Source organism: Carassius auratus, chromosome 20 (genome assembly GCF_003368295.1).
Source record: "Carassius auratus strain Wakin chromosome 20, ASM336829v1, whole genome shotgun sequence".
Taxonomy (NCBI): domain Eukaryota; kingdom Metazoa; phylum Chordata; class Actinopteri; order Cypriniformes; family Cyprinidae; genus Carassius; species Carassius auratus.
In genome coordinates this window covers 10,073,401-10,090,686 of record NC_039262.1, presented here as the reverse complement: position 1 = coordinate 10,090,686, position 17,286 = coordinate 10,073,401, and the positions used below count along the sequence as shown (strand labels likewise).

The 17,286-nt window shown below is 37.8% G+C and overlaps 3 protein-coding genes and 4 non-coding genes across 7 annotated transcripts; 6 read left to right on the top strand and 1 right to left on the bottom strand.

The window, feature by feature from the left end:
• Window positions 1-1,217: 1,217 nt before the first annotated feature.
• On the bottom strand, window positions 1,218-6,130 carry LOC113120858 (ribonuclease H1-like). Its single transcript, XM_026290965.1, has 8 exons — window positions 5,801-6,130; window positions 5,587-5,717; window positions 4,718-4,927; window positions 2,944-3,043; window positions 2,753-2,807; window positions 2,584-2,668; window positions 2,307-2,431; window positions 1,218-1,551 (listed from the first exon to the last, which is right to left on the bottom strand). The coding sequence occupies exons 1-8, from the start codon at window positions 5,929-5,931 to the stop codon at window positions 1,465-1,467; spliced, it is 924 nt and encodes a 307-aa protein (XP_026146750.1). The 5' UTR covers window positions 5,932-6,130; the 3' UTR covers window positions 1,218-1,464.
• Window positions 6,131-6,781: 651 nt separating this feature from the next.
• On the top strand, window positions 6,782-10,852 carry LOC113120857 (40S ribosomal protein S7). The gene is made up of 7 exons (XM_026290964.1): window positions 6,782-6,853; window positions 7,717-7,800; window positions 7,878-7,949; window positions 8,369-8,512; window positions 9,538-9,602; window positions 10,045-10,195; window positions 10,736-10,852. The coding sequence occupies exons 2-7, from the start codon at window positions 7,726-7,728 to the stop codon at window positions 10,811-10,813; spliced, it is 585 nt and encodes a 194-aa protein (XP_026146749.1). The 5' UTR covers window positions 6,782-6,853; window positions 7,717-7,725; the 3' UTR covers window positions 10,814-10,852.
• Window positions 8,055-8,275, top strand: LOC113037983 (small nucleolar RNA SNORA73 family). Its single transcript, XR_003274727.1, has one exon. It is a non-coding gene; the product is annotated as a small nucleolar RNA SNORA73 family (small nucleolar RNA).
• LOC113037984 (small nucleolar RNA SNORA73 family) lies at window positions 9,226-9,445 on the top strand. Its single transcript, XR_003274728.1, has one exon. It is a non-coding gene; the product is annotated as a small nucleolar RNA SNORA73 family (small nucleolar RNA).
• LOC113037981 (small nucleolar RNA SNORA73 family) lies at window positions 9,732-9,952 on the top strand. Its single transcript, XR_003274725.1, has one exon. It is a non-coding gene; the product is annotated as a small nucleolar RNA SNORA73 family (small nucleolar RNA).
• On the top strand, window positions 10,252-10,472 carry LOC113037982 (small nucleolar RNA SNORA73 family). Its single transcript, XR_003274726.1, has one exon. It is a non-coding gene; the product is annotated as a small nucleolar RNA SNORA73 family (small nucleolar RNA).
• Window positions 10,853-12,475: 1,623 nt separating the features above from the next.
• On the top strand, window positions 12,476-17,034 carry LOC113120855 (allantoicase). Its single transcript, XM_026290963.1, has 11 exons — window positions 12,476-13,091; window positions 13,205-13,255; window positions 13,330-13,417; window positions 13,761-13,880; window positions 13,965-14,044; window positions 14,138-14,270; window positions 15,137-15,292; window positions 15,614-15,687; window positions 15,767-15,875; window positions 16,148-16,275; window positions 16,355-17,034. The coding sequence occupies exons 1-11, from the start codon at window positions 13,002-13,004 to the stop codon at window positions 16,523-16,525; spliced, it is 1,200 nt and encodes a 399-aa protein (XP_026146748.1). The 5' UTR covers window positions 12,476-13,001; the 3' UTR covers window positions 16,526-17,034.
• The last annotated feature ends 252 nt before the right edge of the window (window positions 17,035-17,286 follow it).

Here is a 17,286-nt window from a genome sequence, read left to right as displayed (position 1 = left end):
TTCTAATCTTCAGATCCAACAATAAGACTTGCAAAGAGACGATCTGCAATACAAGATAGGCTTAAGAAACTTGAAGCTGTGAAGGTTATGAGCACTAAATCCTCCTTGTTTTCACCAGGCAAGGACAATCAGAGTCTCCTGACCTATAACTGTTGACCGCACATCCCGCTCTGAAGGTCTTGGATCTCAGCGGGAATTCAGAGGAGCTGAGCTCTGCAGGCGAAGGTCAGGACGGACTGCGCTGAGGCCCTAGTGTTGAGATTCTCACCTGTTTATTTCATGAAAGTGAAGATGCCTTCACTCCTCCTCAGCCTGCTGTGCAGCTTATCTGTATTTAAGACAACACTCAAGGCATCTGTCTAGACACAGGCTTAAAGCAGAGAATCGGACAGGACCGTTATAACTTGACAGCACTAAGAGAATTTCTGGAGCACTAAACATGAACAGGCCAAGGTTCCCACTGTTCTCACTATATAATGCAAATTCTGTCATAATTAACTAACCCTCATGTGTTTCCAAACCTTTATGACCTTCATTTCCTCAGTGGTATTTTGATGAGACCTGTAGTCATAAAACATCTCGACTTAATACTTAAAAAAAAAAAAAAAAAAAAAAAAAAAAAACAGAATGATTTTGACCATGACTAAATGACAATTTTCATTTTTGGGGAAAAAATATTCCTTGAAAATGTTTCCTTGAAAGCCTTCTATGTAAATAATTTTCATAGTTTTATTAACTGGATAAAGTGAATTGGATAAAGTTCTCCTGAGCTATGAAGAAAACTGAAATAGTACTAAAAACAATAAAATCTGAATATCCCTATCATTTATTTAAAATATCACAGGTGAAGATGGGACAGGCTCAGTAATAAGAGAGCACAGCTAGATTTTTGTAAAGATAAAATCTGTATTCTACTCTAAGTTTTCAGCATGAACTGCACTGACTCCTGCTGTTCATACTGAGGCAATTCAGCACTGGTGCATTTGACAGCCATGACCATTTCTTAACTGAAATGAAAACACCTTGCTGAAAATAAGAGCAAGATGATGCATTCAGAGATAAAGAATCAATAATACATTACGGTGGCAGAATATTAGCCAGGTTGGAGACTTAACCGGTACACTCACTACAATTATTTGTGTCACTTGTAATGGATCCCAAAAATGTTCTAAGTGCTTATATTTCTGAGAGATGGGAAAATGAGTACCAGCAATCAATCTCAGGAACAATATATATGACAATTTAATTGACAGAACAATCAAAACAAACATTTTGGATAAGCACTGCTCTTCAGAAAAGAAGAAATCTTGTTTTCGAGTGTTGTTTAGAACACTAGCCCAACAAAAGAAAAAAAAAAAAAAAGAAAAAAAAGTGCATTAGCCATCGAGGGTAAACAAACTACAAACTTATCCTAGGCACCTAAAACAAAATGACACATTATAAAATGAACGTGGCAACAGTGGACTAACACGAGGGCTTTGCTGCTCCCTCCCTGGACAGTCTGTCTGCTTCCTCATTGCCTGTATAGCCAGCATGACCTGGAATGTGCATCTAGAGATGAAGAATAAGAAAAATGGTACATTTCTTCAGTTGTAGTCATTCCACTGGCCATGCAATACATTGGTTTCATCACTCATTGCATGATGCCAAGCATGCATGAGAACATCTGAACGTGAGCAGCAGAGTTCTGACATGGATACACGGTCCTCAAAAAAATTGTAGCAAAATATGAAAAACTATTTCTTAAAAAAAAAAAACTAATATTAATGTGATTATGAAACAAAATGATAATAAATAGCTATTGTAGCCTGAAGGTATTTCTCGATTTCTCAAAGTTCTGATATAGTCTGTTAGATTTAATACTTGGATACTGATTTAATATTGTTGGAGCTTGACTTTTTTCTGACACTCTCATGTTTGATTGTAAAGTACTAGGAACTATAGTTTCCAGCCAGTTTACATCAATACCAGATTTTGAACAAGAATATAGAGTATATTCACTATCCTGCATTCAGAAGGAGTTAAAGATTACTTCCAGAAAATATAATGGCTATAAACCACAGCATTCTTAATATATCATCTGCTCTGATATTACTTTCCCTGCTTAATTACCTGCATCAGCTAAAATTATGCAGAGATTTCTCTTTGTGTGCTCTTATCAAAAATGATAGAGTAAAAGTCTACAACTGCACTTTTACATCCCAAAAGATTGTTGACACACAAAGATTGGGACATCATGCTTGAAATGCACAAACTGATGAGTAGATGCCATATTGTACATCACTGCGAGTACAGAAAAAACTTACCCATACGACCTCAAGTTCTGCGTTTAGTTTATCCAGCTTTTGGAAGTCGTCCTTGTTGACTATGGCACCACCACCTTTAAGCCTCCAGCCATTAGACTTCCAAGTCTTAACCCAACTTGTAATGCCTTTGGAAAGCAAAAAAAGTAATTGCACAAATATTTCAAATAAATAAACACAAAATTACTATTTGTAAGTTGCATGTATGTATGAGTGTGTGTGTGTGTGTGAGATCTATAGTATTTAGATGTATTTGAACAGAACAGCAGGGAGCACATACCATTAATGGTGAACTTGCTGTCCGTGTATATCACAACCTTTTTAAAATTATTTTCTATGGCTTGCTCAAGTGCCTTGCAAGCAGCCTGTGATGAAATGTTTACGGATAGGGTTATCGATAATAGGGTTTAAGAACGAACACTGCTTGTGAACACCTCAAATGTTCTTACCTGCAGTTCTGCTCTTTGGTTGGTCTGTCTTCCTGGAAGCCTCTCAGCCACATTACTTGGGAAACAAAATATTTAAAATAAAAAAATTGACACTTACAAAACAGTGAAACTGTTTACAGGGCACACCAGAAATTGGATATGAAGGTATTGAAGGTGTTTTTTTAGAATGCTTTTAATCAGAGATGACTTACAGTGGATGATCACGACCCCAATATACACCAATTCCTGCACGTGCTCCTGCTCTCCCATTGGCTGTGCAGCAGCCATCGGTGTATACTACTACAGCATCACCTGTAACAAATGCATAAAACGTTTTACTATGGTATAAATGCAATAAACAGCTTACTATGGTAAAACCATACAACACTATAGTCTATTATTTTTAAATATTGTAACATATACTGTATGTGTATAAATACAACACTTTTGTTTTTGCCCCCATTTTCATGAGCTGAACTCAAGATTTCAGCTTATGATTTGACTCAAATATTATTCACAAATCTGTCTAAATCTGGGATTGGAAATGGAACACACTGTCATATACGCCGATCCAGAGCATCCCAAACATGCTCAATGGGTGACATGTCTGGTGAGTATGCTGGCCATGCAAGAACTGGGATGTTTTCTGCTTCCAGGAATTGTGTTCAGATCCTTGCAACATGGGGCGCTGTATTATCATGCTGAAACATGAGGTGATGGTTGTGGATGAATGGCAAAACAATGGGCCTCAGGATCTCATCACGGTATCTCTGTGCATTCAAAATGCCATCAATAAAATGCATCTGTCTTAGTTGTCCATAAAATATGCCTGCCCATACCATAAACCCACTGCCACCATGGGCCACTTGATCCACAACTTTGACATCAGCAAACCGTTCACCCACACGATGCCATACACGCTGTGTGCCATCTGCCCTGTACAATGAAAGCCGGGATTCACCCATCAAGAGAACACCTCTCCAAAGTGCCAAGACGCCATCGAATATGAGCATTTCACACTCAAGTCCGCTACGATGATGAACTGCAGTCAGGTTGAGACCCCGATGAGGACGACAAGAATGCAGATGAGCATCCCTGAGACGGTTTCTGAGTTTTTGCAGAAATTATTTGGTTATGCAACCCGATTTTTGCAGCAGCTGTCCAGGTGGCTGGTCTCAGGCGATCTTGGAGGTGAAGATGCTGGATGTGCAGGTCATGGGCTGGTGTGGTTACACGTGGGCTGCGGTTGTGAGGCCGGTTGGATGTACTGCCAAATTCTCTGAAACGCCTTTGGAGATGGCTTATAGAAGAGAAATTAACATTAAATTCATGGGCAACAGCTCTCTGGTGGACATTCCTGCAGTCAGCATGCCGAATGCACGCTCCCTCAAAACTTCACTTCGTCTTGGCACAGTAATATCTTCATTAGAGAGAGCAGGGGCCGGTGAGAGGATTTTTCACGCTTGAAGATATTACTGCGCCAAGACGAAGTCCTTACAAGCACTTGCCATGCTTAGAAAAGCGCAACGTTTTGTTTTGTGTTACCGTCCTAGGTCGAGTTACACTACACGAGTAACTGTATTTAAATAGGGAAAATGTGGAGGTGTTTGGTGGCATCTCTGCTTGGCCCATATTGAATGAATGGGCTAAGCTAAGTGCTTTCAAAGTGTCACCGCGCGCCAAAGCGATTGAGTGCACGCACTGAGACGATAGAGGTATGTATCAACTCGTCTTAGGTAAGGGAAAAACATAGTTTAATATGAAAACACGGTGGAGTATCCCTTTAATACCAAAATGTGTTCTTGTCTCAGGACAACTTTGATTAACTTTTTTTGATACATTTCAGATGTTGACTATTTTATATACATAACCATAATGCATATAAAATAGTCTATTATCCGATAATAGTCCGAAATAAATGATTACCGACTGTAAGACCATTGTATTGTATACCATATATGTAACGTATGGATATGTAACAATTACCCATATATGTAAATCCATCACTACTGGCTGCAGCTATCTTTGGTTGTGGGACCTCAATGAGTTTCACTCGTTTTGGATAGGACAGTCCCTCATCATCATCATCATCATCATCATCCTCCTCAGAGTCCTCATATGTCCTTTTAATTCCAAGTGGAACAGCCATTGAGCCATCAGGCACATTTCTAGAAGGCAGGATCTCATAGTCACATCCTTGAATGGAAACAAATGTCAGTGTTAGTCACTTGCATTACAGTATGTTTTAGAAACCTTTCAATCCACAGTTCCTGTGATGTGACATGCAAAAATGCATCTACATACAATCAATTTAAACAGCAATTCATCAATTCTTTTAATTGCAGTGAGGTCTGATTTTATAACCTTGTATTTGTTAAAAGACCACACAGAATGATTCATTAGTTAAAGCCAGGTCCATTTAATAAACTAGTGAAAGCAAAAAGATGAAAGGCAGCTGTGACCAGTTATAGGAGAGAAGGCGGGAACAAGTGGGGCAAGCCGTCACATTTTACATTAGTTGTCCTGTAAGCAAATCAACATCAATAAACAAATATCAATTAAAATTCTATAACATAAGTCATAAATATGACTTTAAGGGTAAAAACATTTACATTAAAATATCTCAGAGCACATCCTATACAGCTGTCTGCTTGTCTCTCTCAATTTATGGTCACATGACAAAAATAAAGCACTAATTGGCATTATTAATTTATAATTTGCTTAATCTTAAACCTCCACCTCTTGCATGCTTTTCACACACCTTAAACCATGATGATGCATAACATGGTGGATCTTTATAAGGGGTGTGTATGGAACATCGGTCATCTTAAATAAACCTGCACCTTTTAAATTACCTTTTGGTCTCCCAAAAGATGCTGCTGCTGCTGCTGAGTGGCTCCTCACAAAGGCCCAAGCATCCTGTTCAGCAGCGAACTTCTTAAAAATCGCAGAGGGAAACTTATCCACCTGATGTTTACATTCCTCCCTTTAGGAGAGAACACGTAGTCACGCAATGCAATGCAAAATGTGCTCACAATTACAAAGAATAGATATCATATCTTTGCTCACCATGTTTGGTATACTCCTGGTCTAAATCCTTTCCTCACAGCGTAGAAAAAGTTTCCTTTCTTGCCCATCTCTTCTGCGGCGTCACAGAAAGCCCTGCGTACAACATTAAAAAACCCAGGCAGTCTCAACATAGTCTCTGCTTAGAGCAGAGTAAACATGGCTATAGCCTTCAGTGGTGGCATTTTTAAAAGAAAATGACCATAAAAAATAACCCGAGAAAGACAAAATCTTTAACTAAATACTTATGGGTTCAGTTATTTTGACCGTCGTTTGCAAAACCTCTGCAGCATGTACACCGACTGCATACTACGTAAGCGGTCAGCTGACCAAACGCTGCTTCTTCTTCTTTCATCTTAGTGGCGGTTGGCATTTCCGCCACCTTCCGTGATGGAGTATGAAACGTCAAAATAAGCAACATAATAAAGAAAATTAGAAGAACAGAAAATGTGTGTGTGTTTGTATGTGTATATATATATATATATATATATATATATATATATATATATATATATATATATATATATATATATATATATAATGTGAAACATACAGCTGAAGTGGAGAGTGTGGCAAGCAGGAGACAACCTTGAGTTACTTGAGATACTGTGGCGTTAAGAGATACGTTTAATTTAGTGAGTCGAAAACTTACAGGGCGAACAGATTACTCTTTTGAACGGATCTTCAATCACACTATAACTCTTTGACTGGTAAAACGTCTTAACTTACATGATACATATTACAATACATTCATGATTTTTAAACTGCTTCACATATTGTAAGTCATTATTTTCTGTAAAAGGTAAACAAATCTATTTTAATTATTACCAAAAAAAACTATTTTATAATCTTGTATATGTGACTTATTAAAATAACAATAATAAAATAATGTTTTCATTCCTTTTAAAGAGAGGGCGCGAGGCGCCCTCATAGACAGTAAAAGGGCGCCCTCTGCGCCCGGGATGGAGATTACATTTCCCATCATGCAACACACCAACGCGCTTTTACCGGCCTCTCGCGAGAATACGGTCTCTTCCCAGGCCGTCGTTGAAAGAGGTGAGGCTACTGAATGTGCCCAGCTAAAGAGAAATTAAACTAAACTGTTTCAAAGATGTCATATTTGTGTCCACGAAAGACCTTTATGTGATATTCAGACAGGGATGCGTTAGATGCGAATGTATCTGAGAATGGATGGCTATTTTAGAAATAGAAATGTGTATATTTAAGATGTGCTAACAGACGTGTTTGTACTACAGTATTACTGGGCCCCATGTGCTGCTCTAACATAGTCTAAAATGTTTACATTAGTAAAATATTATATCTCGTTGTCCTACATTTGCTGTAGAAGTAAGCCTGTATTGTAAATGTAATCATTCTATTCTGTCTAGTCAGTGCTAACGACATGCTAAGAACATTCTTAAGAAGAGATTACTGCTTAACGGTAACTGGTAAATAAAAGTTAGCGAGAACAGCTGAAGTTAAAGTAATAAAGGCGCAGATAGCTAATTTAATTTTAATAATTTTACCTCTGAACCCGATATTACGGATTCTAATGTTAGGATGTCACCTTGCCTAACATTAATGTTACCTGCAGACCCAGTAAGTTAAGTTGTATGTTATCTTTGAAGTGTAGTTCAATTGTGTCGTTTTAATTTACTCACCCTGATGTAATTCTTAATCACTTGCTTCTGCAGAACACTAAAGAGGATGTTACTGCTGACGCTTTTAGTCTATCACTGCTTTTTTTCCTCCATAAATTGAATGTAAATTGAGACCGTCAGTTTGCAGCATTTGTGTATAATGAGGATGTAACGTTACTTTTAGATTGGGAACAACACGGGAGTTGATAAATTAGCAGTTTCTGCGGTGTAACTTTTTTTTTTTTTTTTATTCTAATTAAGTCTGTTTGTGTGTTTCAGACACGGGCCATGTTCAGTACCAGCGCGAAAATAGTGAAGCCAAATGGCGAAAAGCCAGATGAGTTTGAGTCGGGCATTTCCCAGGTATAGCATATGATCTCTTTGAAATGTGATGGTGTATCTGTAGCCCCTAATGATAAGCTGTTGTCTGTCTGATGCAGGCTCTTCTTGAGCTGGAGATGAACTCTGATTTGAAGGCTCAGCTGAGGGAGCTTCACATCACTGCTGCTAAGGTAAAGCTCTGCTGGTTCATTCATTTTGAATGGTTGCCATCACATCAGTAATTCAACTGTAGCTGCTTCAGAATAAGTAGCTGTTTGTGAACTGATAGTTGAAAACCAACGTGGACATCCTGTGAGATGGCTCTCATGTGGCTCTGTCCGTGTGGCGTAAGGGAGCGCAGCACTTTGGTGCCATGACGTACAGTCCCGTTCCACGACGTTGGATAGCAAGCTTGTCCCCGGCCTCTGGCTGGTGTGGAAAGCGTCCTGTATATTCCTACATCTTCCCAGAGCCCTTTGGGCCATTACTGGGGAGGTAAACCATGCAGTGCACATGTCCTTAACATTACTGGTCCTTGTTGAATTCTAGGTTAAGTCATTCATATTTATGCTCTTGTAACTTCATATTATTGATTCCCTGTCTTTCTCAGGAAATCGAGGTTGGTGGTAGCAGGAAAGCCATCATCATCTTTGTGCCTGTGCCCCAGCTGAAGTCCTTCCAGAAGATCCAGGTGAGGCTTGTGCGTGAGCTGGAAAAGAAATTCAGCGGCAAGCATGTGGTGTTCATTGCACAGGTAAGGTTTGTCCTTTCTATGTGTTTTTTTTTTATATATATATATTAAATGGTTGGCTGCCATTTTGTTTTTTTTGTATTTTTGCTGTTTAATTCAACTTTTAAATGTAATCCCTTGAGGTGATATTTTTTTAAATACCTCACAAAATCATCTTCAGATGTGAAATTTAGTCCATGTCTGTTAGCTTTGAGGCCACAGTTTTGTTAGTGTGCTCCTTCACTTTGAGTCATGTGCTTAGTGCAGCTATGTATAATCAAAAAAATTAATTGCGTGCATTTGAACGATCTAGTTTTTAATAGTCCAATCATATTTCACTGGTATGCACTATTTTTCAATCCAGAAACCGTTAAATTGGAAATAACATTTTTTGAACTGTGCATATGACAAATTTGATGGGACAATTTTACAATCTAAAAAGCACTAAATAGTAAATTTAAGTTTCTGAATTGTGCACACCTGCTAAAATTGAATGGACTATTTGAAAATGTAAATGGTCCAATAACCTTTTGCAGACATGCGTATAATTTTTTAAAATAATTTTTAATGTCCCTCTTTATCCCTAACTAGCATTTACTGCCTGTTGGCCTTTATTTTATTTTTTATCCAGTTGAGCTATTTTAGGATCATGTTTGCATTGGTAAAGAGAAACTCTCACCAAGTGATTTCATGAGATCCTGAAACTTTGATTTAGTCTTGGTGTGATTTGATTTTTCCCAACGTGGACATCCTGTGAGATGGCTCTCATGTGGCTCTGTCCGTGTGGCGTAAGGGAGCGCAGCACTTCTGTGCCATGACGTACAGTCCCGTTCCACGACGTTGGATATTAAGCTGTCCCCGGCCTCTGGCTGGTGTGGACAGCGTCCTGTATATTCCTACATCTTCCCAGAGCCCTTTGGGCCATTACTGGGGAGGTAAACCATGCAGTGCATATGCTTTTTAGAGCAACAATGATGTGATTTCTCCTGAAGAATTGGCATGTTGCCCACCAAAATAATTTTTAATCTAGATTTGATCTTGTCTTCCAGAGAAGAATCCTGCCTAAGCCCACAAGGAAAAGCCGCACAAAAAACAAGCAGAAGCGCCCCAGGAGGTAAATGTCGTCTTGTTGCATTTTGGAAGCTGTATTTTCGGAGTCAGGGTTAGTAGTGCTTGCTTTTTTCAGTGTGATTGTGCCTACCATAGCAATGTTATGCTGATTGGCCTGTTAGCATATAGAAAACCAACGTGGACATCCTGTGAGATGGCTCTCATGTGGCTCTGTCCGTGTGGCGTAAGGGAGCGCAGCACTTTGGTGCCGTGACGTACAGTCCCGTTCCACGACGTTGGATAGCAAGCTTGTCCCCGGCCTCTGGCTGGTGAGGACAGCGTCCTGTATATTCCTACATCTTCCCAGAGCCCTTTGGGCCATTACTGGGGAGGTAAACCATGCAGTGCACAGCCAAAACTGTTCTATTTAAGATGCTTAATTTTTGGGTCAGATGAACTTCTGTTTAGTGGCAAAATTAACCCACTTGATCGGTTTTCCCTTTCAGCCGAACTCTGACTAACGTCCACGATGCTATCCTTGAGGACCTGGTCTTCCCCAGCGAGATTGTTGGCAAAAGGATTCGCGTGAAACTGGACAGCAGCAGGCTCATCAAGGTCCATCTCGACAAGGCACAGCAAAACAATGTTGAACACAAAGTGAGTACCACCCTCTTAGGATAAAATGACAAATTAAAATTAATTATAAAAATCACCCAACGTGGACATCCTGTGAGATGGCTCTCATGTGGCTCTGTCCGTGTGGCGTAAGGGAGCGCAGCACTTTGGTGCCGTGACGTACAGTCCCGTTCCACGACGTTGGATAGCAAGCTTGTCCCCGGCCTCTGGCTGGTGTGGACAGCGTCCTGTATATTCCTACATCTTCCCAGAGCCCTTTGGGCCATTACTGGGGAGGTAAACCATGCAGTGCATATTATTAATTGTCAGATTGGGGCTACGATTTATTGTTATTTTTTTTGGCTGTATTACAAGGCAATCATAATTTTATGTGCAATCGAAACTTTTTTTTATTCCTTTTTATTTTAAAATTTTTTTCCGTTTGAAAACTAAATTAGTATGCATTACTTGTGTTTTGATGTTTAAATTTTAGGAGTTAGTCACAGTTGCCTAATAAGTTTTTAACCAGATTTTTGAAAACTGGACATTTAAGTAACCAAGGTAATTTGGGTTTTGTTTCAGGTTGAGACCTTCTCTGGTGTCTATAAGAAGCTCACAGGCAAGGATGTGATATTTGAATTCCCAGAGTTCCAACTGTAAAGCGCAGATGACAAAATAAATTTGTTTACTGTCATGTTCCCAAGTCTGCTTTTCATTCTTTTATGAAGTCATTGAGTGACTTCTCACTAACATGCTTGTTAATTAATGTATTACATCAGAAAAAGACATGTTCTGAAAATGTATGAGGTCATAGCAATCCTTTACTCTTGTTTGTGCATAATTACTGTGCAGCAGATTAAGTGTGAAAGAATGCAAGTTATAGAAGATTGATGTTTTGACCCTGTCATTCTAGAAGCCAAAATCATGAGTAAACTATTTTAAAGTGTTCAAACTAATTTCTGTTCTGATCATGACTCCCAGAAGATATGGTTTAAGATGTGATCTAAACCAGGCTATCCAGCAGCCAAGATTGTGGCTATATTAAGACCATATTAATTGCCAGAAATCATATGCAGATGGTATGTTGGTCAATGCCCTGTGCTTTCAAATTAAAATGAATTAAAAAAAAAAAGTTAAAACTTAATTTGCTGATTTAAATGTTTTAACCTTTTTATTCATTTTAATTCGAAAGCATTTGATAGTTTAATAATTCGAAAGCAAATTAACTGTGTTTTCCTCTTAACAGTCCAGCGGGTCAATAAAAATGGCCTTATTTTATAGAAATTATTCCTGATGTAAATTTGTAAGCCAACGAGGATTTTTTTCTAGGGTTCTGTGCAATATATTTCATAAACGACATTCAAAAACTACATGAAACGATACCAACTACTACTCCTTATGGTAGTTGTATTCCTGGGCTCGTATTCATAAAGATTCTAAGAATCCTCTCAGAAAACTCTTAATTTAGCTTGAAAACTTTTACGACCTTAAGACCTCTTTTAAGCGTTAAGATTATTTCTGATTTTTTTTCTTCACTAGGATTTTTTCTTTAATTTTAAGAGTAAACGCCCACAATTCTAAGAATTTTCTTAGAATTTTGTCGCTAGGAGCTCCTTTTTGCATTAAGATTCTTTATGTATTCACAAAACATCTTCGGGCTAAAAGTAGCTAATAGCTTGCCTATTTAAGAGAAACTAAAAAATAATGGGCCTGTTATTACTAAATTTAGGACCCCTAAATGTTTGCTTTTTTTTAGTGCTAAAACTAGCTCCTAAACCTGTGAAAGGTTAGGGGTAGTGAAGAGGACTCCTAAGTCACTAAGACCAAGTCACAAACTATCCTAAAATGGCGGTTGCCGGAAATCTGCCTCTGAATGTAAACATTTTAGAAACATTTGATGATCATGACTTTTCCGAAAGGATCACCTTTGGTTTTGGGGGTTACCTCAACTCTGTACTTCAATTTGTTTTCATTAACCAGTTGGGCAAGAAGTAACGTGCTTGTGTCCAGTTTGTTTATTTTTTCTTTTTACATTTGAATGTATTACTATCAGCCATGATTATTCTTCTCTGTTAATTAAAATGCTGTTTATATGCATTTCCGCTAATTGGTTTGAGGAGCATACATGCAAGATGCTGACAGTAAGCTGCACATATACTTGTTTAATTAAGTGACACTTATCCTGCATTTTTTTAATCTGGCAACTAACATTTAATTTATTTTTTTTAAACCTTTATTTGAAAACGCAAACATAATATTGTGCTCTACAATATTTTCATTAATAAATCTATTCTGATAGTGACTATCAGCCAATCACTGTGTGCATAGTTAGTACGCATGCTGACATCATACATAGCAACGAGGTCAACCCCGCCCTTACTCTTAGTTTTACGCTTCTCTCTATTTCTTAGTAAAAGTTAATCTCAGCAGCTTTGTGGATAGGTTTTAAGAGAACAATCTTGATAAAAACTGTTACTATTTTTTAGGAGAACTCATAGTGGAAAGATAAAATGTTTCGTGAACACGGGCCCTGATTTAGCAACTTGTTTAAAATGTTGCAGAATTTGTTCGATACAAAATCGATGATTATACTGCGTAATTTCCTTTAACTGTTACTGCAAACGTCCCACGATTATGTTTGAAGATTACACTCAGTGCATGTATGCATGGTGCATGGACTTCGCTCTGTTTAAGAGTTTGTTTTTGAGTACCAGTTAAATATTGTAGTTAGTCGACCTATTTTATCGCGGAGAGTTATCAATTCTCTCTACAATTTTCTGGATTCTTGTCATATTAAACGAAAGCTAAATTTAAGTGGTATAGCATTTACAATCTAATCGCAACAAACATGGCAAATCGACCAGTGCAGAAGGAGACCAGCAGTCAGCCACACTTCCTACAGTTCAACAACCTCGCATGCGAAACAGCTGGAGGAAAGGTGAAAAAATGGAGCATTTGAAATAATATCTTATCACTTTATATATTCCTATATTCATAGATTGCGTTTGATCATTTAAATTGATTAACAAACTACTAACATTGTCATTAAAGGTGGTTTTTGCCACGGATGAGTGGTTTGCCCCTGCTAGAAATCTTTTAAAGGTAAAGTCCTTCTTGTGTTTACATTTTGTGGTATTATTTTGTATTAATTATGATGATGATCTGAAACTTTTAAGAGAGACCCTCCAGAATTCATAGCCTCGGCGTTTACTGAATACGGAAAATGGATGGATGGCTGGGAAACCAGGAGGAAAAGAATTCCAGGTATTAGTCCAACTGCACAAATCAAAGCGAGTTCACTGTAAAACTGGGAAATGGGGCTCTCTGTGTGTTTCTCATTTCTCTCTAATGAGCTCTAGTTCCATTGAGCCTGGATGATTTAGAGCAGAATAGCTGCAGGCTACTTCCTCCTCTCATCCATCCAGTCTCTCTGATGATCTGTGAAATGAACGGATGAGAGAAAGATGTACTGCAATACTGAGACGCTTCCACATCTGATCAGGCTTTCAGGGCATGTTTTGTAATCTCAAGGAGTGCTCTGTCTGTACTTACAACAGATTTCAGTGATCTCATGAAAGATGCATGTGTCTCTCATCTTGTGTTAAAGGTCATGACTGGTGCATCATTCAGTTAGGGGTTCCAGGAATTATTCATGGCTTTGATGTGGACACATCTTTCTTCACGGGGAACTATGCGCCATACACCTCCATTCAAGCTGCGTGTCTTGGTGGGTATCTATGGCTGTAGCCTTTAAGAACCAAAGTATAAGGTTACCTTCATTATATCTAATGATATGTCACATTTAAATCAGATCAGATGCCGTCATTCACTCTTGATGGAGATCGTACAGGCATGGCAGCTTCCCCAAGCCAGTTCGAAGCTGTAGCACAGGTGTAAACCATCCTCTGGTGCACTAGATATTTTTTATATACATAATCCAGTCTGTATTTCTGAGGGAACTCATTCTGAATTTATGTTGCCCAGCTTAACTCAGACAGCTGGGAGGAGCTTGTCCCGATGACAAAGCTGAGGCCGGGGTACTCTGAATCATGCCACAACTACCTGAACGTCACCTACCCACATAGAGTTACCCATATCCGCCTTAACATATATCCAGGTAATACACCATGAATCATTCAGTGCAATAAAAAAAAAAAAGACAAAACAGAGAATGTGATCATTCATAATAATAATAAAAAACGGCCCGGGGAGAGATGCTACAGCGGAGCAGTGTCTTAGAGAGCCATTTGTTTTGTAAAATGAAAACAAATGAAGGGTTGTAAAATGCTAATAAAATATTAACACTTTATTTATAAACCATCTAAACACTGGTGTACTATATGTAGTTAATTTTTTTTATGTTGTAATTTATTTACTTACTTTTCTTAGCGGATGATTTCTTGCCTGAAGTGCTTACAAGAATCTTTTGATAAATTGTTGAAACAATTGTAGCTTTGACTTAAAGTTGAAGTGTGTAATTTCTGTGCCACTATCCACCAATCCTCTCCTGCCACTGGTTTGTCAGACAGTTATTCCTGGCCTACATCAACACTATAGAGTAAAACACACCCTTACACCGACCTTGGTTCCGGAAGAATTTTTCACATAGGAAAAAAAAAAAAAATGAAGTCTTTGTTTAAGTGTTATAAGCCATGAATCAATCCAGTAAGTTATGATGTGGATCACAACATTAAACATTTTGATTTGCAGCAAATAAGTAAAGAAATGTTTGTTTTCTTTTTTTTTTAAGATGATCTCTTTTAAGATGATTTGATATATATATATATATATATATATATATATATATATATATATATATATATACACCCACCCACCCACACGCACACATAATCAAATTACTGTTACCTACCTAGTTGTCTGAGCATGTTAAAATAAGTGTTTTAACCTAAAAACAATGGAAACAAGTGTTTTAACATAAAAAAACGACACCTTAGCTTTGAATATTTTATTGATGTTTGGCAGATGGCGGCATTGCGAGGCTGAAAGTTTATGGCATTGGGAAGAAGGACTGGTCCACTGTGTCTAGTCAAGACCTAGTGGATCTTGTTGCCCTGGTCAATGGGGGTGTATGCGTAGGGTACAGCGATGCCCACTTTGGTCACCCATGCAATATGATTGGTGAGAGATTTTTTGTAATGACAAGTTGAAAAACATCTTTTAGAGGTACAATGGCTCTTTTTTGTTCAGTTGTGCCAAGAGAAGCATCTAAAATGCAGACCACTTTTACAGACTTTTTCAATCAGGCATATAAAAACTCTGTCTGGACTGTTTCCCAGACTTCATTTTTAATAACTTCCTGAGAGAATACTAAACATTGCTTCCCAACAAATAAGTTATGGTCAATTTAATGACTGTTTGGAGAAGATTATGGAATAACATGAGATATTTCTAGATCTAGATCAGTACTTTGTGATTGTCTGAATGTGTGTTTCTCTGTAGGTCTAGGAAGGGCTGACAGCATGGGTGATGGGTGGGAGACAACCAGACGCCTGGATCGGCCCAAAGTTTTAAAGGTAAAAGCCTTCTTTTCAGTTTAGGAAACATCACAAATATCTGTAATATTCCACACTGATCCCATATACTGGTTTTCAGGTGGATGAGAAAGGCATATTACAGGTGCCAGGATTTGAGTGGGCTATTCTCAGACTAGGACATCCTGGCATCATAAGCAAAATTGAAGTAGACACCAACCATTTTAAAGGTACAAAAAATGTTGAATATTTATTTCCATTTTGTAGCATTTTTTGTATAAATGTTTTACATTTAAAACAACAGTGTCTGCATGGAAGCCTCAAAGCAGCAAATAAAAAATTAGCTTCAGATAAAGTTTAAAATAAGAAATAAAGTCACCGAAACACACAAAATTACACCATGAGATATATAGTCATTGTGAGACATATGATACTTTTAAAAAATTTAGGGATCAGCAAGATTTATTCAGCATGAGACTTTTTAATCAACCATTTTCCTTAGGAAATTTCCCAGACTCCTGCAAGATTGAAACCTGCTGTTTGACCCCAGATGAGGAGAACAACTTGATTCGTAACCATTGGCGCTCTGACAAAACCCCCAAGTGGAGAATTCTTCTTCCTCCTCAAAAAGTATGTCTTGCTCATCCGATAATTTCATCTTTATTCCTTTTTGTTCTATGTAAATGTGATCACAATCTTCCTTATCTAGCTGAAGGCACACCACAGGCATTTGTTTTCTGGGGAGTCAGTGGTGCAGTGTGGGCCTGTGACTCATGTGCGTCTGGTCATAGCTCCCGACGGGGGGGTCAGCAGACTCAGACTCTGGGGTCGACCGGTGTCCAACAACATGACTCGCCCTCAGCAAATCTCCAAACTGTAATGCCATCATGTACTTTCAGCACACAGTTACAGAAGAATGAAGGTCATATGTTGTGATTTAGAATATGAATACAATAATGTAAAAAACAGCATTGAAGACATACTATATACAATACAATACCTAATAACCTTAGCTGTGGTACAGTATTCAAAAGAATTATGTTCAAGGGCAATGTTTCAGAAAACACCAATAAAGTACTCTCAAAATAGCTAATAAAATGAACCTTCACTTAATTTGTTTGTATTGTATATTGCCAAGTCTGATACTTTAGATATACAAAATAGCTTTGAAAATGCATATTATGCATATAATACATATTGTGTGTATCTATCAGTGTTGATATGAATGTTTGCCTGGATCAATGTTAATTTAATTTAATTTAATTAAAACAGTAATGTGAGCAGATGCAGACAGTCTCAACGTGATGGACAAAATAAAAGACACTGCACAGACTGTACAGTCGCATTGAAAATAACAGGATAATTGTTTTCACACACATTTGAAAAGTTCTGCTTGCATGCGTCATAGAAAAATCCCCTCTCAAACATAATTGTAATACTATAATAATTACTGTTGTTATACTGTATATATATATATATATATATATATATATATTGCCTTGCAAAAGTATTCATACTCCTTCGTTTATTACACATTTTGTTAAACTGTTTTAAATTACTTTTTAAATTTATAAAAAGTAAAAAACGGAAATAAGTAGATCAAGGCATCAAGAGCCACACACACACACACACGTGTCAAGG

What these genes read in the sequence shown, in the direction of transcription:
- LOC113120857 (XM_026290964.1), top strand. Translation starts at nt 7,726, where the DNA reads ATGTTCAGTACCAGCGCGAAAATAGTGAAGCCAAATGGCGAAAAGCCA. An exon ending in AAGCAGAAGCGCCCCAGGAG is followed by an intron (nt 9,603 to 10,044) that starts GTAAATGTCGTC and finishes TTTCCCTTTCAG; the next exon opens with CCGAACTCTGACTAACGTCC. An exon ending in AAAACAATGTTGAACACAAA is followed by an intron (nt 10,196 to 10,735) that starts GTGAGTACCACC and finishes GTTTTGTTTCAG; the next exon opens with GTTGAGACCTTCTCTGGTGT.
- LOC113120858 (XM_026290965.1), bottom strand. Translation starts at nt 5,931, where the DNA reads ATGTTGAGACTGCCTGGGTTTTTTAATGTTGTACGCAGGGCTTTCTGT. An exon ending in CCAGGAGTATACCAAACATG is followed by an intron (nt 5,718 to 5,800) that starts GTGAGCAAAGAT and finishes TCTCTCCTAAAG; the next exon opens with GGAGGAATGTAAACATCAGG. An exon ending in ATCTTTTGGGAGACCAAAAG is followed by an intron (nt 4,928 to 5,586) that starts GTAATTTAAAAG and finishes TTTCCATTCAAG; the next exon opens with GATGTGACTATGAGATCCTG.
- LOC113120855 (XM_026290963.1), top strand. Translation starts at nt 13,002, where the DNA reads ATGGCAAATCGACCAGTGCAGAAGGAGACCAGCAGTCAGCCACACTTC. An exon ending in CCGCCTTAACATATATCCAG is followed by an intron (nt 14,271 to 15,136) that starts GTAATACACCAT and finishes GATGTTTGGCAG; the next exon opens with ATGGCGGCATTGCGAGGCTG. An exon ending in TTCTTCTTCCTCCTCAAAAA is followed by an intron (nt 16,276 to 16,354) that starts GTATGTCTTGCT and finishes TTCCTTATCTAG; the next exon opens with CTGAAGGCACACCACAGGCA.